The following is a 16,011-nucleotide window of genomic DNA, read 5'->3' as shown; positions in this document are numbered from 1 at the left end:
GGGGCCCCGGGAAAGCACATTTCAGATGCCATGTGGCAGTTTGCCTCATTCCCTTGGGACTAGAACTCAGCTATGTTCTTTGGGTTGTGGTGGCCAAGGACAGCAAGAAGAAGTCATACTTGCTGTCTATGTCACCCCACACACTGGACTGTTCAGAAAACACAAATAAAGGAAGGCCTGGATTCTTCGAGTTGATAAATAAGAGCATGTGCTGAAGCTAGGACTGCTACACAGGACTGCCACCACTCTACCCACCTCACCCCAGACATCCAGGAATGAGAAAGGCCACTGCGGGGTCCTCGCTACCTGCCCAGAACAGCAGCCCATGCGATAGGTGGGTGTCATCACTACCTGTGTCTTGGAGAGAGGTCCCAGTGGGGAGTAGGGGCTGGCCTGGAGGCTGGGACCCAGTGCTGTGCCAGGTCCACATGGTGCTTGCCCTGCTAACCAGCAGGTAGGCTAGCTTGTGGACAGAAGGTGGGGCATCCGTGCAAAGGAGTGGAGTCTGGACTGCGTTTTGTGAGCATTTCCAGAGGGGCCAGCTTGCTTATGTCAAGGCTGTTTCAAGTCCCAAGGATAAGATGCCTGGGGCTGCCTTGGCCATTATATCACTCTGTCTCTTCAGAAAGGTACTCTGGTAGCACAGTGGTTAAAGTGATCAACTGCTAACTGAAAGGTCAGTGGTTTCAAACCACCAGTGGCTCTGCGGGAGAAAGATGTGGCAATCTGCTTCTGTAGAGATTTACAGCCTTGGAAACCCTATGGGGTTGCTATAAGTTGGAACTGAATTGATGGCAGTTGGGTTGTTGGTTTGGGTCCCTTCAGGGACTCCTGTGGGGTACAGGGTGGGGGCAGGTACCAGATATCCATCCAGTGGTGGCCTTCTACCTGTCCACCTGTACAGCCCCAAGGAAGAACAGAAGACTGGGGTTTCTGGTCCAGGCAGGCAAGAGCTTAGGCTCCAGTGTCTGCGCCTTCTGGGAGCTGCAAGGGCTTCCAGCCCACTGACCAGTGGCCATTTTTTGGGGAATGAGCCTGAGACCCAAGGAGGGTCCCCAGCCCCATCGGAGCCAGACAGCAGGCCTTGTTCTAGTATCCACTTTATTATGGCATCTGGTCAGGTCTGGCGGATGCAGCTCAGTTCAGGTCCCTCTTGGGCAGAATCAGAGGGAAGAGAAGGCTGGTACTGCCCCTCCGTCAGTGCCCGTCCCTCAGGCCAAGCTGCTGCCCAGCTGCATGGCAAAGTCCTGCACGTGCTCCTTCAGAGTCTGGCGGGCGTCAGCCTGTGCCCGCTTCTCCCGCGCCCGCTCCTGCTGCAGCTTGGTGAGGCGCAGCCGCAGCCGCTGCTCCCGTCGCTTGCAGGCCTGCAGCTGGCGCTGGGCTTTGTCCAGGGCATCGAGGGCCGCTTCCGCCCGCCGCTTCCAGAGCAGAGCACTGCCCACCTGATAGCTGTGCTCATTCTGGATGTAGGCTCCTGCAGGGGGTGGCAGGCGCAGCATGTAGGCCGAAGGGGAGACAGGCCGAGGCTCGAGAGGGGAGGGCTGCCGCTCCGGCTCACACTGTGGAGAAGGCTGGGCACTGCAGCCTGCTTCATCTGCCTGGGCGCCCAGGGGCCCCAGGAGATCTGAGAAGGGGCTGCTGAGGCCAGGCTCCAGCCTCCCAACTGGAGAGGTCGGCAAAGCCGCAGGTGCCGAAGCCTCTTCCACAGGAAAGCAGGGGATGTCAGTAGGTGGAGATGGAGAAAATGGAGTTGTGGGTCCTCGGCCCTCAGAGCAGCTGGGGAGAGAAAGAGCCTGACAAGCCAGGCTAAGGCTGCACCAGACCCCATTTCACTAGCCCCCTCCGCCCCCATCCCACACCTGGGCTTAGATAACTGCTCTCAGAATACTGGCAAACACCCCAAAACCCAGCCCCTCAGATTGCGGTAAGGGGGTGGAGTGGGGCATCCCCCCACCTGTAGCACATACCGCTTCCTGCATCTCTGTAGCCGGCTGACGTCAGGAGGGCCAGGTGGGTATCCGCGCCCCTTAGTCTTGCACGTCCGACGCAACTTGGAGAAAGACTCAAATATCGTGGGGACTGCCCCCTCTTTCAGCCTGTGATACCCGCTGTGGGAAAAGCAGCCTGGATGAGCTGAGAACAGATGCTGCCCCCATAGACGGACCTGCCTTGGGCGCGGGGCCGGCACATCCACCAGCACCCCCGAGCAGGGTCCCTGGACACCAGTGCTATAGGAGGCTGGAAGGCAAAGGTGCAAATTGGAAGTCTGCGGAATGCAAGGTCAGGTAGTTAGACAATGTCTTCCCTGCAGGCCTCCTTGGAGCTAATGTGGTGAGAGGCTCCCCAGCAGGGCTGGGTTGATCAGCACAAGGGGTTCTTTTATCTGTGGGTTTGCTGGGAGGGCTGACGTTCTGAAGAACACCCTCTGGAAGAGCTAATGCTTTTTCTCTGCGTCACTGGGGCGGTGATCCTGTCTTCATTTGTTAGAAGAGGAAATAGGTGGGACAAAGCCAAACCGCCCTTGGAGCCTCATCTGACTCGCAGACTGTCCTCAGGCCACTCTTCCAGGGCCCTCCTCATCGGCCACCCTCCACCCGGCTTCTCCCACACCCACACCCCACACCTACACCCCACACCCGACCCCAGCTGCCCGCGAGGAGGCCCACCTGATTCCCACCAGCTCGAAGCAGTTCTCCTCGAAGTGCTTGGAGCAGAAGTAGATGTACTCCGATGCCGGGTCCCACAGGCCCTGGCCGCTCGGGTCCAGCCGCTGGCAGTTGGCCAACCACAAGCCTCGTCGCGGGTTGTCCTTCTTGGGAAGTCTGCGGAGCCACACACCCCTGAGCGCCGAGCCGCCCGCCGCGCGGGCTCATGCCGCCCGGGGCCCTGGGCAGGAAGAGCTGGCACTGCGCACAGCGCCGGGGAGCGCTGCCCGCCCGGACACGGAGTGAAGCCTCGAGGACAGCTAGTTCGGCGTCATCTAGCGGTGAGAGTCAGGGAGCAGAGGGCCCAAATCTCCCGCCCCTTTCTTCCCTTATAGATCTCGGTCCCACCGGCACCGCCCCCTTCATCCTCTCACACCCTAGAGTTCAAGCCTCGCCCCAGCCAGAGGAAGGCCCGGAGCGCATGCGCAGTCCGCGCCCAAAGCGGCGCGCGAGTCCAGCACATACGCACGCGCGCTGACCTGTGGAAGGAGATGCCGCGGTTGCGCGTTTCGCGCGTGTCCCGTGTGCAGCAGCCGGCGGCGGAACAGTGACGCGGCATCTGGGGGAGAGGCAGGAGCTTGGGCAAGGGCGTCTGTCCGGGCCCGGAGGGGCCTCGCGCCCCAACCGCCGCTCCGCTCCAGGGGCCCTGGCTTGTCCGGGCTCCCCCGGCCCGATCTCGCCCCAGCCCGGCTTCTGGACTCCTGTCAGCTGCAGTCACAGTCTCCCCATTGCTGCGCAGCCGAAGTCTCGCGATGGTTCGCGCGCGGCGGAAGTTTGTACCATAGAGACGCGGGAGCGGGCGCGTGCGGCGCTCGGCTGCGGGCTGGACGGGAAGGGGGCGTGGCTAGCTGGCGAGTGGGAGCGGCCTGCGCCGCAAACTTGTCCTGTGTTGTTTTCAGTGCGAGCGCTGGTGTGTAAGCTGCCGGGCGCAGATCAAGGGGCGCGTCACTGCGACTACTAGCCAGCTCTGGGGCGCACAGCTACGTGCGCCGGGACCCACGAGAGCTGAGAGTCGGCCGAGCCGCCTGCCCCGAGGGTCCCTAACTGCACAAAAGAAACCCCAATGACAAGTGGCCGGGATGCTTGCACAGAACAACCTGGCAAACACCAGTGCTCAAAACTTACTCCTGGATACTAGGACAAGGACTTCAGGGGCAGATGCCCCAAGTGGGTTGAGCGATTGAGCGGCAACCACTGATTATAGGAAAGTGTGATGGGCTGAAGGTCTACTGTGGCAGTGTCGGCCAGGAACGTGAGACATTTGGGAAAAATGGAGTTTCAGAACTGGGCCTGCGCTGCCCTGGAGGAGCAGCTGGCCGGGGCTGCCCCACCACCCCCACAAAGACACGGGGTGAAAAGTCACTCCATGATTTCAGAAAGCTTTCTTTGGGTGAAAAAAACATGACTGTTTTATTTGCCAAAGAACACCAAGTACGGAGAGCTGAAGACTTAATGTTTAAAATATTTGAAATAAAGCATTTTTCTAATTCCCTCAACCAAACGTTTTGAAGCCTTTCTTGGAGTTAATGTATATAACCAGTTAAATGTGCACAGACATGCTTGATAATATCTGTCCTTTTGAAAGGAAACAAACGGATGTTTTCCCTCCAGAAATCTACTTGGAAAAGGCAGGTATCTGGATGGGAAATTTTGTCAAATGAAGCACAAGGGACAGGAGATGCCTCAATACAGAAATTTTAATAGGTAAATCTGTAATATCATAGTGGGGGAGATACAAATAAATGGCTACCTGCCGCACTCCATCTAGTATTCTTCCCCTTCCTCGGCCTCTGCTTCCACAGAGTCCACGCCCACCTCTTCATAATCCTTCTCCAGCGCTGCCAGGTCCTCCCGGGCCTCGGAGAACTCCCCTTCCTCCATGCCTTCCCCCACATACCAATGCACGAAGGCGCGCTTGGCATACATGAGGTCGAACTTGTGGTCGAGGCGAGCCCAGGCCTCGGCGATGGCCGTGGTATTGCTCAGCATGCACACGGCGCGCTGCACCTTGGCCAGGTCTCCCCCCGGGACAACGGTGGGGGGCTGGTAGTTGATACCCACCTGTCAGACAAGGGGAAGATAAAAGTTTATACTGGTCTCAGAAATGATAGCTTATAAGAAATTTCCTGAATACAATCAAACACTTCAAGGGACTGAGTAGCAGAGGCGGGGGTCTGGGGACCATGCTTTCAGGGGACATCTAGGTCAATTGGCATAACAAAGTTTATTAAGAAAATGTTCTGCATCCTACTTAGGTGAGTGGCATCTGGGGTCTTAAAAGCTAGCAAGCGGCCATCTAACATGCATCAATTGGTCCCAAACATCTGGAGTAAAGGAGAATGAAGAACACCAAAGACACAAGGGAAGTATTAGCCCAAGAGACAGAAAGGGCCACATCAACCAGAGACTTCATCAGCCTGAGACCAGAAGAACTACATGGTGCCTGGTTATCACCAATGACTGCCCTGACAGGGAACACAAAAGAGAGTCCCTGATGGAGCAGAAGAAAGGTGGGGTGCAAAACTCAAATTTTAGTAAAAAGACCAGACTTAATGGTCTGACTGAGACTGGAGGAACCCCGGAAAAGCATGGCCCCCGGACTCTGTCAACCCAGAACTAAAACAATTCTCAAGGCCAACTCTTCAGACAAAGATTGGACTGGACTGTGGGACGTAAAATGATACTCGTGAATTGTGCTTCTTAGCTCAAGTAGATATGTGAGACTAAAGGGGCAGCTTCTCCCTGGAGGTGAGATGAGAAGGCAGAGAGGGTCAGGAGCTGGTTTAATGGACATGGGAAATCGGGGGTGGAAAGGAGGAGTGTGCTATTACAGTATAGGGAGAGCAATTAGGGTCACATAACAATGTCTGTATAAATTTTTGTATGAGAAACGAACTTGAAATGTAAACTTCCATTTAAACTACAAAAATAAACAAAAAAAAGATACTTTAAAAAAATTAAAGCTGTGGGCCCAGTTTAAATGATTACCTGTAGACACAACAAAAACGACCAAAAAACGAGCATATGGTTACATATGTATATCTATAGGCATATAGTTATATAGATTGGTACGAGTGTATACATAAGTGTACAAAGATAGTAGTATCTATATGTACATGTAAGTACAGATATGTGTGTGCAGGCACATATATTCAAAGAAGACACAATTACAGATACTTCTCAAACATAACTAAACATCTTGCAAGACTGTTTTTCTAGGTTTGAAGGAATAGGACCTTAGTCTCATGGGACAACTCAGTCAATTGGCATGATATAGTTCACAAAGTTCATGTTCTGTATCCTAGAGAAGTGAGTAGCATCTAGGGTCTTAAAAGCTTGCAAGTGGCCATCTAAGATACAACTACTGGTCTCTACTTGTCAGGAGCAAAAGAGTAAGAAGGTAGCCAAAATCACAGAAAAGAAACAAGTCTATAAGACTGATAGCCTACACGAGCATGATGGCAACTACCCCGAGACCAGAAAAACTAGACAGTGCCCAGCTACAACTGATGATCCTGGTTGAATGGGAGAAAAATGCAGAACAAAACTCAAATTCATAAAAACAGCCAGATTAACTGGACCACTGAGACCAGAGGACTCCTTGAGACGCTTTTCAAACCTTGAACTAAAGTTCTCCAAGCTCACCTTTTAACAGAAAAGCATGTCTCCTGAAACTTTCAGGATCCATGTGGGAGACTGGATTACTGGCAGGACTGTGGAAAGTGACACACATTCAAAGCAGCGTTGTTGGGATGCCATCTTTGAGCAGGGCACTGGATCAAAATGCGACAGGCAACAGATTTGACTGCTATGCAACACATACGCTGCCCTAATTTAAGCCAGCAATTACTGAACAGTTCCAAACCGGTTCGAAGCCCTGCTCAAAGCTAACGTCTATCATAGGGAATTAGTTAAATTATCATCTGTCAGTTTGTCATGCTGTGGTGGCTTGTATGTTACTAGAAGTTATGCCAACCAGTATTTCAAATACCAGCAGCGTCACCCATGGAGTTTTCAGCAGAGCATCCAGATTAAGAGACTAGAAAGAAAGGCAGGCCTGGTGATCTACTTCTGAAAATTAGCCAATAAAAACCTTATGGATCACAAAAGAACATAATCCGACTCGCTTGCTTTGGATGTTATCAAGAGGGATCAACTGCTGGAGGAGGATATTATGTTTGGTGAAGTGGAGGGCCAGTGAGGGCGAGGGATGCCCTCAGTGAGATGGATTATCATAGTAGCCATAAAGATGGACTCGAACATGCTGGTGACTGTGAGGATGATGAAGGACCAGGTAACATTTTGTTCTGTTGAACATAACGTTGCCATGAGTCAGAGTCTGCAACTAACAACATCATCAAGAATTATACAGTAAAACACCATCTATGATCATTAAAAAGAACTCTGTACTCTCTAAGGTACATTGTTAAGTAAAAAGTAAAGCACCTGTATGTGCCCAGGTGCTGAGCTTGACCTACCAGTGTTCATAATAACCAATTAATCCTCGTGCCATTCGTGGAGATGGGTAGTAACTGTTTTCCCCATTTCTTAGGGAGGATCAGAGAGGATGGATCAGTCGCCTGCTCAAGGTCACAGAGCCTTGAGTGGTAGAGCCAAAGTTCAGATACTGGCTGGCCAGACACTGGCATTTGAGCACTTAACCACCTCACTATTCTGAAACCTAATGTTATGATTGAATTGTGTTCCCAAAAAAGAAATGTAGAAGTCCTAACCCCTGTACCTGTAAATATGATCTGTTTGGAAACAGATGTTTTCTTTTGTTGTGTTAATGAGGCCATACCAAAGTAGTGTGGGTCTTAAACCTAATCATTTCTGAGTGGTGTCTTATAAAAAAAGCAGACTAGATAGAGAGACACACAGGCCATGTGAAGGCCTGTCTACAATCAAAGGAACAAGGACTGCTGGCAGACACCAGAAACTAGGAGAAAGGCCCAAAGAAGTAACTGACACAGTCAAGACCCTAATTGACTTTCAGTCTCCAGAACTGTTCTTTAAAGCCAAAAAAGAATAAAGCAAGTTGAAGAATTCTATGTAATTATGCTTATGCTTAAACCAACATAGTAACAGACACAGGTTCACACCTTAGATGGCCAGGCGAACAGCATACTGGAGGATAAACACCAAGGAACGTGCTGAGGTGGTGACCCTGCCCTGCTCCACCCCAATGGGCAAGCAGCAGCTAGTCTCCAGAAGAGTAGGGAGTGACAGAGAGAAGGACACAGGGGATTTCTCACTCTGACCTAGGGATGCCCTGTAGCTCTAAGGCCAGCCGACCTTTCCAAGTGGGAGTGTTACCATCTTTCTAGTCTTTATGACCACGTATGTGTAGTGAGTTTAATCTGTAAGCTACTCGAAAGGAAAGTGCATCCTTGGGCTGTGTCTGTTGGCCATCTCTTGAAGGATAAAAAAGCTCTGGGAGGGGGAAGAGGACCTCAGTTTTTCAGCCTTCTACACTTTTAATATTTTACCACATATATGTTATAATAAACATTTTTAAACACTGAAAAGACTCCTTGACAATGTGTCCTGAGCAAATGGTTGTTAAAGAATATATGGTGAAATCACACTCAGACTGACAAGAAAAACCTCACAGCAGAGATTCATCTGGGTCTGGACTTTTCTGTGGGGACAGGAGGGACTGAGACTTCCTGTACTGGCCCTATAGGCTGGCCTTGCTACTGGCTCACAAGAGCCAGAGACTCAGTCAAGCAGAAACCCAGACAATAGCACACACCTCCCACAGTGCCTCCCAGCTGAGGGCCTTGGATGTTCTTCTCTTCCAAAGTCACACAGGAAGAAAAATGTCTGTTCCAATTGAGAGGCTTGGTAATTAGACACATGGAATTTCATTACCTACCTGTAACCTCCAAGGTCTGCAAACCTTGTATATAAGATTTAATGGATACATTCAGGTCAGTGAAATCTGCTGTAGATTTTACCCTTTTCTGCCAGTCACTTTAAATTAAAAATAAACCCACAGAGGTGATGGGCTTCAGCCTGTCTTAAAGTGGGGCTGACAGAGGGCCAGACAAGTTCAACAAGTTGTGTATAGTCAGTAAAGCTAAGGCCACTGCAAATGGAAAAAGACATATTCCTGCTGCTTTCTCATGTCATTTTCAATCTGGAATGAGGGAGTGACCCCAGAATCTGTAACTCTCCAACACCTTAGGGTCTCATTGGTGCTTACAAATGTGAGGTCCATAGCTTACCATCCATGCTGAAGCTTTGTCTAATGCAGTAAACCAACTGTGGACAAGGGCTTTTAACAAAGGAGGTAACAAAGCTAACGAACAAAGGTGTGGCTAAGGTACTTAGCCTGGTAATCACAATGGGTCTGAAAGTCTGACATTCTAAAATCTGGCTTCAAAGTACATGTTTTTCTCTTGGTAGACATTTCATTGAGAGACTGAAGATGGCTGAAGGAGCCACCTAAGTATTGTGTGATGTGTCCCAGGCAGTGTCCCCAGACAGGTTTAGAGAAACTGCCGTGACCTGGCCCTCACCTCCAGTCAACTCTGCATAATGAATTTTAATTTCAATCTATTTACAGAAACCTATGTGTTGCCTAACATAGAGTAACACCAGATGAAAAGTCTAAAAAGCACCATTTCTAACACACACACACAAAAATACCAAAAGGACTGAGAAATCTCTAAAGTGAGCAGTAGAGTGATGTGGAGGACAGACCCAGGAACTGCAACCAGATGTTTAGACCTTAAAGCTGTCCCACCTCAGTCATCTAGTGTAAGGTATGGTAATATTGCCCAGTGAAGTGTCCAGAGTCATTTTAAGAAATAAAGGCACATAAAATCATTGGTAAAGTATAAGGCTCTTAGCAAATCATTTTCTAAATTTGTTCCCCCTGTGGCTTAGCTGCCATGGAACAGGGACCATCTCCCCAGAGGGTGGGGTTCTGGGGACAGCATTATCTTGCAGGATCTGCAGGTACAGTGACTACCACCCACTCCTACCTTAAATCCAGTTGGGCACCAATCTACAAACTGGATGGTGCGCTTGGTCTTGATGGTGGCGATGGCTGCATTGACATCTTTGGGGACCACATCCCCCCGGTACAGCATGCAGCAGGCCATGTACTTGCCGTGGCGAGGGTCACACTTGACCATCTGGTTGGCCGGCTCGAAGCAGGCGTTGGTAATCTCGGCCACGGAGAGCTGCTCGTGGTAGGCCTTCTCAGCAGAGATGACTGGGGCGTAGGTGGCCAGGGGGAAGTGGATGCGGGGGTACGGGACCAGGTTGGTCTGGAATTCCGTCAGGTCCACGTTCAGGGCCCCATCGAATCGCAGGGAGGCTGTGATGGAGGACACGATCTGCCCAATCAGACGGTTGAGGTTGGTGTACGTGGGCCGCTCAATGTCGAGGTTACGCCGACAGATGTCATAGATGGCTTCATTGTCCACCATGAAGGCACAGTCGGAATGCTCCAGGGTCGTGTGGGTGGTCAGGATGGAGTTGTAGGGCTCGACCATGGCCGTGGAGACCTGGGGTGCCGGGTAAATGGCAAACTCCAGCTTGGACTTCTTGCCATAGTCCACTGAGAGCCGCTCCATGAGCAGAGACGCAAACCCCGAGCCGGTGCCTCCCCCGAAGCTGTGGAAGATGAGGAAGCCCTGCAGGCCCGTGCACAGATCCGCCTGAGAGACAGCAGACAACGTGAGTCGCGCCTGTACAGCCACCACCAACCCCCCACTAGTCAGGCCCGTTTCCCTCTCTGGTATATACAGATTCAAACCTTCCATAGTGAACATCATTACACAAACAGCAAATAAGACACTGAAAATATATGGATGTAATGCAATGGACGCTTTAAAGGAAGAGTTTTGTAAGTGCACTTGGACTCACCATTCCAGCCCAAGTTTTGCCAAAACGACCTCCCACTCACAGGCTGAGCCTGCCCTCTCATCCAGGACCACACTCGTACAAGGCCTCCTCAACACCCTCTCCTCACCAGTTTGCGGATCCGGTCCAGCACCAGGTCGACGATCTCTTTGCCGATGGTGTAATGGCTTCTGGCATAGTTATTGGCTGCATCTTCCTTGCCAGTGATGAGCTGCTCCGGGTGGAAGAGCTGCCGGTAGGTCCCCGTGCGCACTTCATCTGCAAAGAGACCATGCGCTCTGTGAGCCTCTAAGCTTATTGTGCTCACCAAGATGGACGGACTCGGGGACTAGTCAAGTCTACAAGCGGATGCTGTTCCTCGTAGGTCAACAGCGTAAGTGTCCTATAGAATTTGTTCCTTGTGTAATCACAAAGCACAAATGCAGTTTATGGCTATAGGGAGGTAAAGTCAACTCGCAGTACAAAAGCCAGCACAACCAGTTCGGGTGAAGGGAAATACAGCTCTCACACGTGCACACAGGAAGTCTTACACTTCTCTTATACCTGTAGCTGCATCAAAGGGTATGATTTAAAAATTCCTTAAATACCAGACGGTCACCGGGTCAGCGTGATTTTTGCGGGGCAGTCCCACCAGGGCCCCATACGTGGCCTTGGTCCTACTAGCTTTAAAGTGACAGTCTGTCACCTCTGGGTGGCCTCTGAAAGGTGCTTTCTTGGCAGCTCTTGTTGGAAACCACCTTGGGCTTCTAATCTGGAGGAACCAAAGGAATCTTCTAACTCACATTTTTAATCCCAAGATGCAGATCCAGACTGTTGCACGGTGTGCACAGCATTAAGGACACAGCCAGCACCCACGGCACTGAGCAGGTGAGTCTACATAAGCCACTAACTAGGAGGAGGTAGCCTGAGTGACTCTCCTGTCAGCCTATCCTACTGCTGGCACAGCATCCTTTCCCCTCAGAGTAGGCCTTCCTAAGTTAGAGGCTGCATCCCACAGACTATTTAGCCACTGACGTTTGCAGCTTGTCCTCTAATAATGCCTGTAAGTCCTGTCCTTTCTACAAAAAGGGATTCAAAGGTGAACAAAAGGGGCTTTAGTGCAGCTCTCCCACCACCTAGGCAAGCTGCTGTCTTATGTCCGAAGACCTACCAACCACAGTGGGCTCCAGGTCCACAAACACTGCCCTGGGCACGTGCTTGCCAGCCCCGGTCTCGCTGAAGAACGTGTTGAACGAGTCGTCCCCGCCGCCGATGGTTTTGTCACTTGGCATCTGACCATCAGGCTGAATTCCATGTTCCAGGCAATACAGCTCCCAGCAGGCATTGCCAATCTGGACACCTGCCTGCCCCACGTGGATGGAGATACACTCACGCTGTGAACCAGAACACAAAAGGGAAACTCATTCACCTTCAAGGCAATTCAAAACTATACGGCATGCAAAGCATTATAAATTAACATTTTTACAGTTCTTCAGAGTATCTACAGCTTTCTCAAATTTTATTTCTCATAAAGCTCATGTAACCCTTTTAACTTTGTAAAAGTGACCTGCTCTAAATCACTCTAGCTCCTATACAGTTAATCCCAGAATCTAAGTATCTGCACTACCAAAAATTATTTTATAACTTGGAAGTCAGATTATGTCAATAATAAACTCCACATTATACCTACCATCACAGTGATTTTCTGACAAATATACCAGTGCTTGATTGTGTCCTGACCAAAGTATAAGGTAATAGAGTAGGGTAAGGACAAGCAGACTAGGCTGCAGGGCACCCTGCCCCAAGCCCAGGTGATCATTGTGTGGGTCTCTTCTGCTTCCCCCTCTAGAGCCTCTCTCCATCATTCCCACCAAGCTCTCAGCTCCAGATGCTGATCCATGTGGTCTGCATCCAAGGGCTTCCTTCTCTTTGGCTTCTGGCTAGTTTGACCAATGGCGGCCCCCACAGGAGACAGGGAGGTTAGAGGAGTGTGGTCAGCGTGCTTGTTCCTGGCTTCCTCCCTGCCTGACTGCCGTGGGTTGGCTGATTACCTTTATCAAGGCCACAGCTTCTGACAGTTGGCTGTCTTCATAAAGTTACAAGTGCTGGTATACCACACTCTCCTTTGTTGGGTTTCCTTAAACACTGGCCATAGCTTTGTAAATAGTACCTTTTTAGATTCTCCTCAAAATATTGATTTTAAATGTACCATCTCTTTCCTGCTGGGAGCGTAACTATATAGACAGTAACCACTTGCTTGATTTTACAGAAGCCATCACCACAAATACATAGAGGAGATCAAATAAAATTTGAGGTCCCCCACCCACTCTAAAATTCTAATCTACAATCCCAAGAACTTGAAGTCCTGTTTTCTATTATACAAGCACCAAATCTCAAATTGGCAGCAGCATAAAAAATCAACACAATGCAGCAAGCTCCCCACATCATCCCAGAGAGAGTATTAAGTTCCAGCTTGAACTTCTCCAATGCCAAGAACTGGCTCCCCCAGGGAAGGAAGTCATCAACACTATGGGAAAAAGTCCTTTGGAATCCATCCAACTACACCACTTTCAAATCCATATTATTTGTTTTGCCTTATTTAAATCCAGATACCCTATATTTCACAGGATGCCTGATTTGACATTCTACTACTCAGCCCTTGTAGGATCATTAATTATAACTGTGAACCCAGTTTTTGTATTTGCAAAACGGAGGTTAGGAGCTCAGTGGTCAATAAGGCCACCTCCATCTCTGATTACCTAATCAAAGTAGTCAGGAAAATCACTCTTACCTTTCAGTAGAAAGCTGCTATAAATTCATCATTGCCAGCCTCATATGGATCATCAAATTTTACATTTCTTTAGTAAGTTCTATCTCCTCTCTGAAAAAATTATTTGAAACCTTCTCTTCTTTTCAAACTCCAGAACTCCTCTCTTTCTTTTCCAGGAAGTTAAGCTTGCTCTGTACTTACCCAGAAGCTTCAACTTTCTGTCACCAAATCTACAAACAAATCTCCTCTCCTTCCTTTCCATTACAATAAAACTCTGCCTCCTCCTGTCAAGGATTCATTCTTTCTACGAATCCCCTACCCAGCAACTGTCCTCAAAGTAATCATGGTGGAGTTCCCAGTCCCCCAGAGGTAAATAGGACCTTTAAAGAGATACCTGGAGATAAAACCAATTTTCTAATAGGACTAGAATGTTATCAGCCCTTTTCAGTGTGTCGACAGTTGCACTGATGGTACAACAGTAAAAAGAAATCAAAGTAGTGGCACCAAACTGTACCAGTGGTCATTCCATTCTTCCTACCATACACTCAGATTAAAAAAAAAAAAAATCAGTTTCACTTAGGAATATTCATGATAAAGCAATAAAAATTATTGATTTTATTAAATCTCTACCCTTGGGTACTGTGAGAAAATGGGATGTGCACATAAAACGCTTTTGCCACATTCAGTAGAACTGTCTCAAGGAAAAGCACTTGTGCATTTGTTTGAGTTGCTAGCTGCACTAGCCATTTTTCTCACGGACCACCATTTTCACTTGAAAGAGTAACTGGTAAATGATGGTTATTCAAAACTGAATCTTTATTATTTATGTTAACATGTTGTTTTAAGTGGATAAATAATAAATGAATACTTTAAATTTTTCTCAGTTTTAATTTCCACCAGGACAAATATAGATAGCTATAACCCACAGACACAAAGGCTTTTTGAGGTCCTTAAAGGAGCCGTGGTGGCACAATGGTTAAGCACTGGACTGTTAATTAAAAGGTTGGTGGTTCGAACTCACCCAGCAGCTCTGCGGGAGAAAGACCTGGCAATTTGCTCCAGTAAAGATTACAGCCTAGAAAACCCTATGGGGTAGTTCTACTCTGTCACACTGTGTCGCTACCGACTTGACGGCACCTAACAATAATTTTTAACAGTGCAGAGAAGGGTCCTGAGACCAGAAAGTCTTTTCAAGAACCCAACCCTATTGTTTATTCTTAGATATTGTCATCTGGTCCCTTTCTACTGAGTCAGGGCCATCAGCATTGTCTTAAACAAAAATTCTCCCCCAGACAACATTGCTGCCACCCTGGATCTTAAAACACAATTTCTGGGTAGCGGCAACACTGTGCCATCTGCTTTCACCCAGTTACGCTCAGGGTCACTACTGCCCTCGAGCACCACGGTCATTGCGCCCGTCGTTCCTCCCTGTGGACTCACCCAGTCACCCTGTGGGCCACAGGCCTCGAGGCGCCCCCAGGCCCGGCCACCCTTCCCTTGCCCTGCAGGGTGCACGCCTCGCGCCGAGGCCGCCCCCGAGGTTCCGCGGGCCTGTCTGTCCAGGCCTGACCTCCAGCCACCTCCCGTGGCCACCTCGTCCACGCTCCTGCCCAGGTGTCTGTGGGGCAGTGCTCAGGGTCAGGCCAATGATTGCCGGCCTGCATCCCCCGGCCCGGCGAGGGTCTTACCATAGTGAGCTCCGCTGCTGCCTCCGACGCCGCTGCTTCACCTCAACCGCCGCAGCCGCTTCCCCAACTGCCGCTGCTGTTCTGTGCGCCGCCTGGATTGGCCTGCCGGTGCTCGCCTCCCATTGGTCCAGAGCTTCCTGGGGCGGGCCCAACCCCAGTCTTCTGCTCAGCGATTGGCCGCATCTTGACTGGCGGAGCGGTGGCGCCTTCTGATTGGATGCGGGCTTGGCGGGAAAGCTAAGGGGTCGCAGGAGATGGGCAGCCGAGCTGCCGAGGCCCCTTGGTCTGTGGGGTTAGAGCAGTCGTGTTGTATCCCGGGTGCGGTGCCGGGTGTTACACTTCGCATACGCCCCCGGCGTGTGAATGGCTACGTCGTTCACTCAGAACAGCTTCTGTTCTCGCCGGGCGTCCCAGCCCGCTCAGCCCCGCACTGCTTACTCAGGTCTTTGCAAACATGGCGGCCTCCTTGAGGTCCTCGTGGCTGTTCACCCAAAGGCCTGGCACCCTCTCATTTCCGCCCCTTTCGCCTTGGAGAAAGGCCTTTTCCACCCAGCACCAGGGAACCAAGCAGGACTTGATTCCTTTAGTGAGAAGGAGTGGGTTTCCGGAGACTAGGGATGCCTGGGCTGGGACCTGGGTGCCCAGAGGAGGACAAAGCTGGGTTAGGGTGCAGTGCCCATTTGGGGAGCCTTTGAACAATTACCTGATTCTTCCGTTCTGTAAAGATCGTCTCGATTTGAAATCCAGTGTGTATTCACTTCTGGGAAAAGCTAGTGGGGAGGAGTCCAGGCGTACCCCAACTCATCACTAGAACACAGCATCTCACTCTGGCCTCTCCCTAGAGGGTGATCAAGGCAGGCCCTTAACTTCCCCTTCTTAGAGGAGAGCCCGAACCCACCCCTCTGGGTGGTGCAAATGGTTAAAGTGCTTGCTCCAATTAAAAGGTTGGAGGTTCAAGTCCACCCAGAGGTGCCTTGAAAGAAAGGCCTGG

General features: G+C 50.3%; 2 protein-coding genes across 2 annotated transcripts; both read right to left on the bottom strand.

Moving 5' to 3' along the window:
* Positions 1-1,088: 1,088 nt before the first annotated feature.
* Positions 1,089-3,432, bottom strand: THAP7 (THAP domain containing 7). Its single transcript, XM_004386182.2, has 4 exons — positions 3,185-3,432; positions 2,667-2,822; positions 1,968-2,108; positions 1,089-1,776 (listed from the first exon to the last, which is right to left on the bottom strand). Exons 1-4 carry the CDS (start codon positions 3,262-3,264, stop codon positions 1,212-1,214), a joined length of 942 nt encoding a protein of 313 aa, XP_004386239.1. The 5' UTR covers positions 3,265-3,432; the 3' UTR covers positions 1,089-1,211.
* A 1,037-nt stretch (positions 3,433-4,469) lies between these two features.
* Positions 4,470-11,959, bottom strand: LOC101354459 (tubulin alpha-3 chain). The gene is made up of 4 exons (XM_004386181.2): positions 11,734-11,959; positions 10,693-10,841; positions 9,698-10,378; positions 4,470-4,766 (listed from the first exon to the last, which is right to left on the bottom strand). Exons 1-4 carry the CDS (start codon positions 11,852-11,854, stop codon positions 4,470-4,472), a joined length of 1,248 nt encoding a protein of 415 aa, XP_004386238.1. The 5' UTR covers positions 11,855-11,959.
* Positions 11,960-16,011: the final 4,052 nt, after the last annotated feature.

Source organism: Trichechus manatus, unplaced genomic scaffold (genome assembly GCF_000243295.1).
Source record: "Trichechus manatus latirostris isolate Lorelei unplaced genomic scaffold, TriManLat1.0 scaffold00157, whole genome shotgun sequence".
NCBI lineage: Eukaryota > Metazoa > Chordata > Mammalia > Sirenia > Trichechidae > Trichechus > Trichechus manatus.
This window is presented reverse-complemented; position numbering and strand designations above follow the sequence as displayed.

What these genes read in the sequence shown, in the direction of transcription:
- THAP7 (XM_004386182.2), bottom strand. Translation starts at nt 3,264, where the DNA reads ATGCCGCGTCACTGTTCCGCCGCCGGCTGCTGCACACGGGACACGCGC. An exon ending in TTCGAGCTGGTGGGAATCAG is followed by an intron (nt 2,109 to 2,666) that starts GTGGGCCTCCTC and finishes CTTTTCCCACAG; the next exon opens with CGGGTATCACAGGCTGAAAG. An exon ending in CTACAGAGATGCAGGAAGCG is followed by an intron (nt 1,777 to 1,967) that starts GTATGTGCTACA and finishes TTCTCTCCCCAG; the next exon opens with CTGCTCTGAGGGCCGAGGAC.
- LOC101354459 (XM_004386181.2), bottom strand. Translation starts at nt 11,854, where the DNA reads ATGCCAAGTGACAAAACCATCGGCGGCGGGGACGACTCGTTCAACACG. An exon ending in TGGACCGGATCCGCAAACTG is followed by an intron (nt 10,379 to 10,692) that starts GTGAGGAGAGGG and finishes GCTGTCTCTCAG; the next exon opens with GCGGATCTGTGCACGGGCCT. An exon ending in GGTGCCCAACTGGATTTAAG is followed by an intron (nt 4,767 to 9,697) that starts GTAGGAGTGGGT and finishes CTTGTCTGACAG; the next exon opens with GTGGGTATCAACTACCAGCC.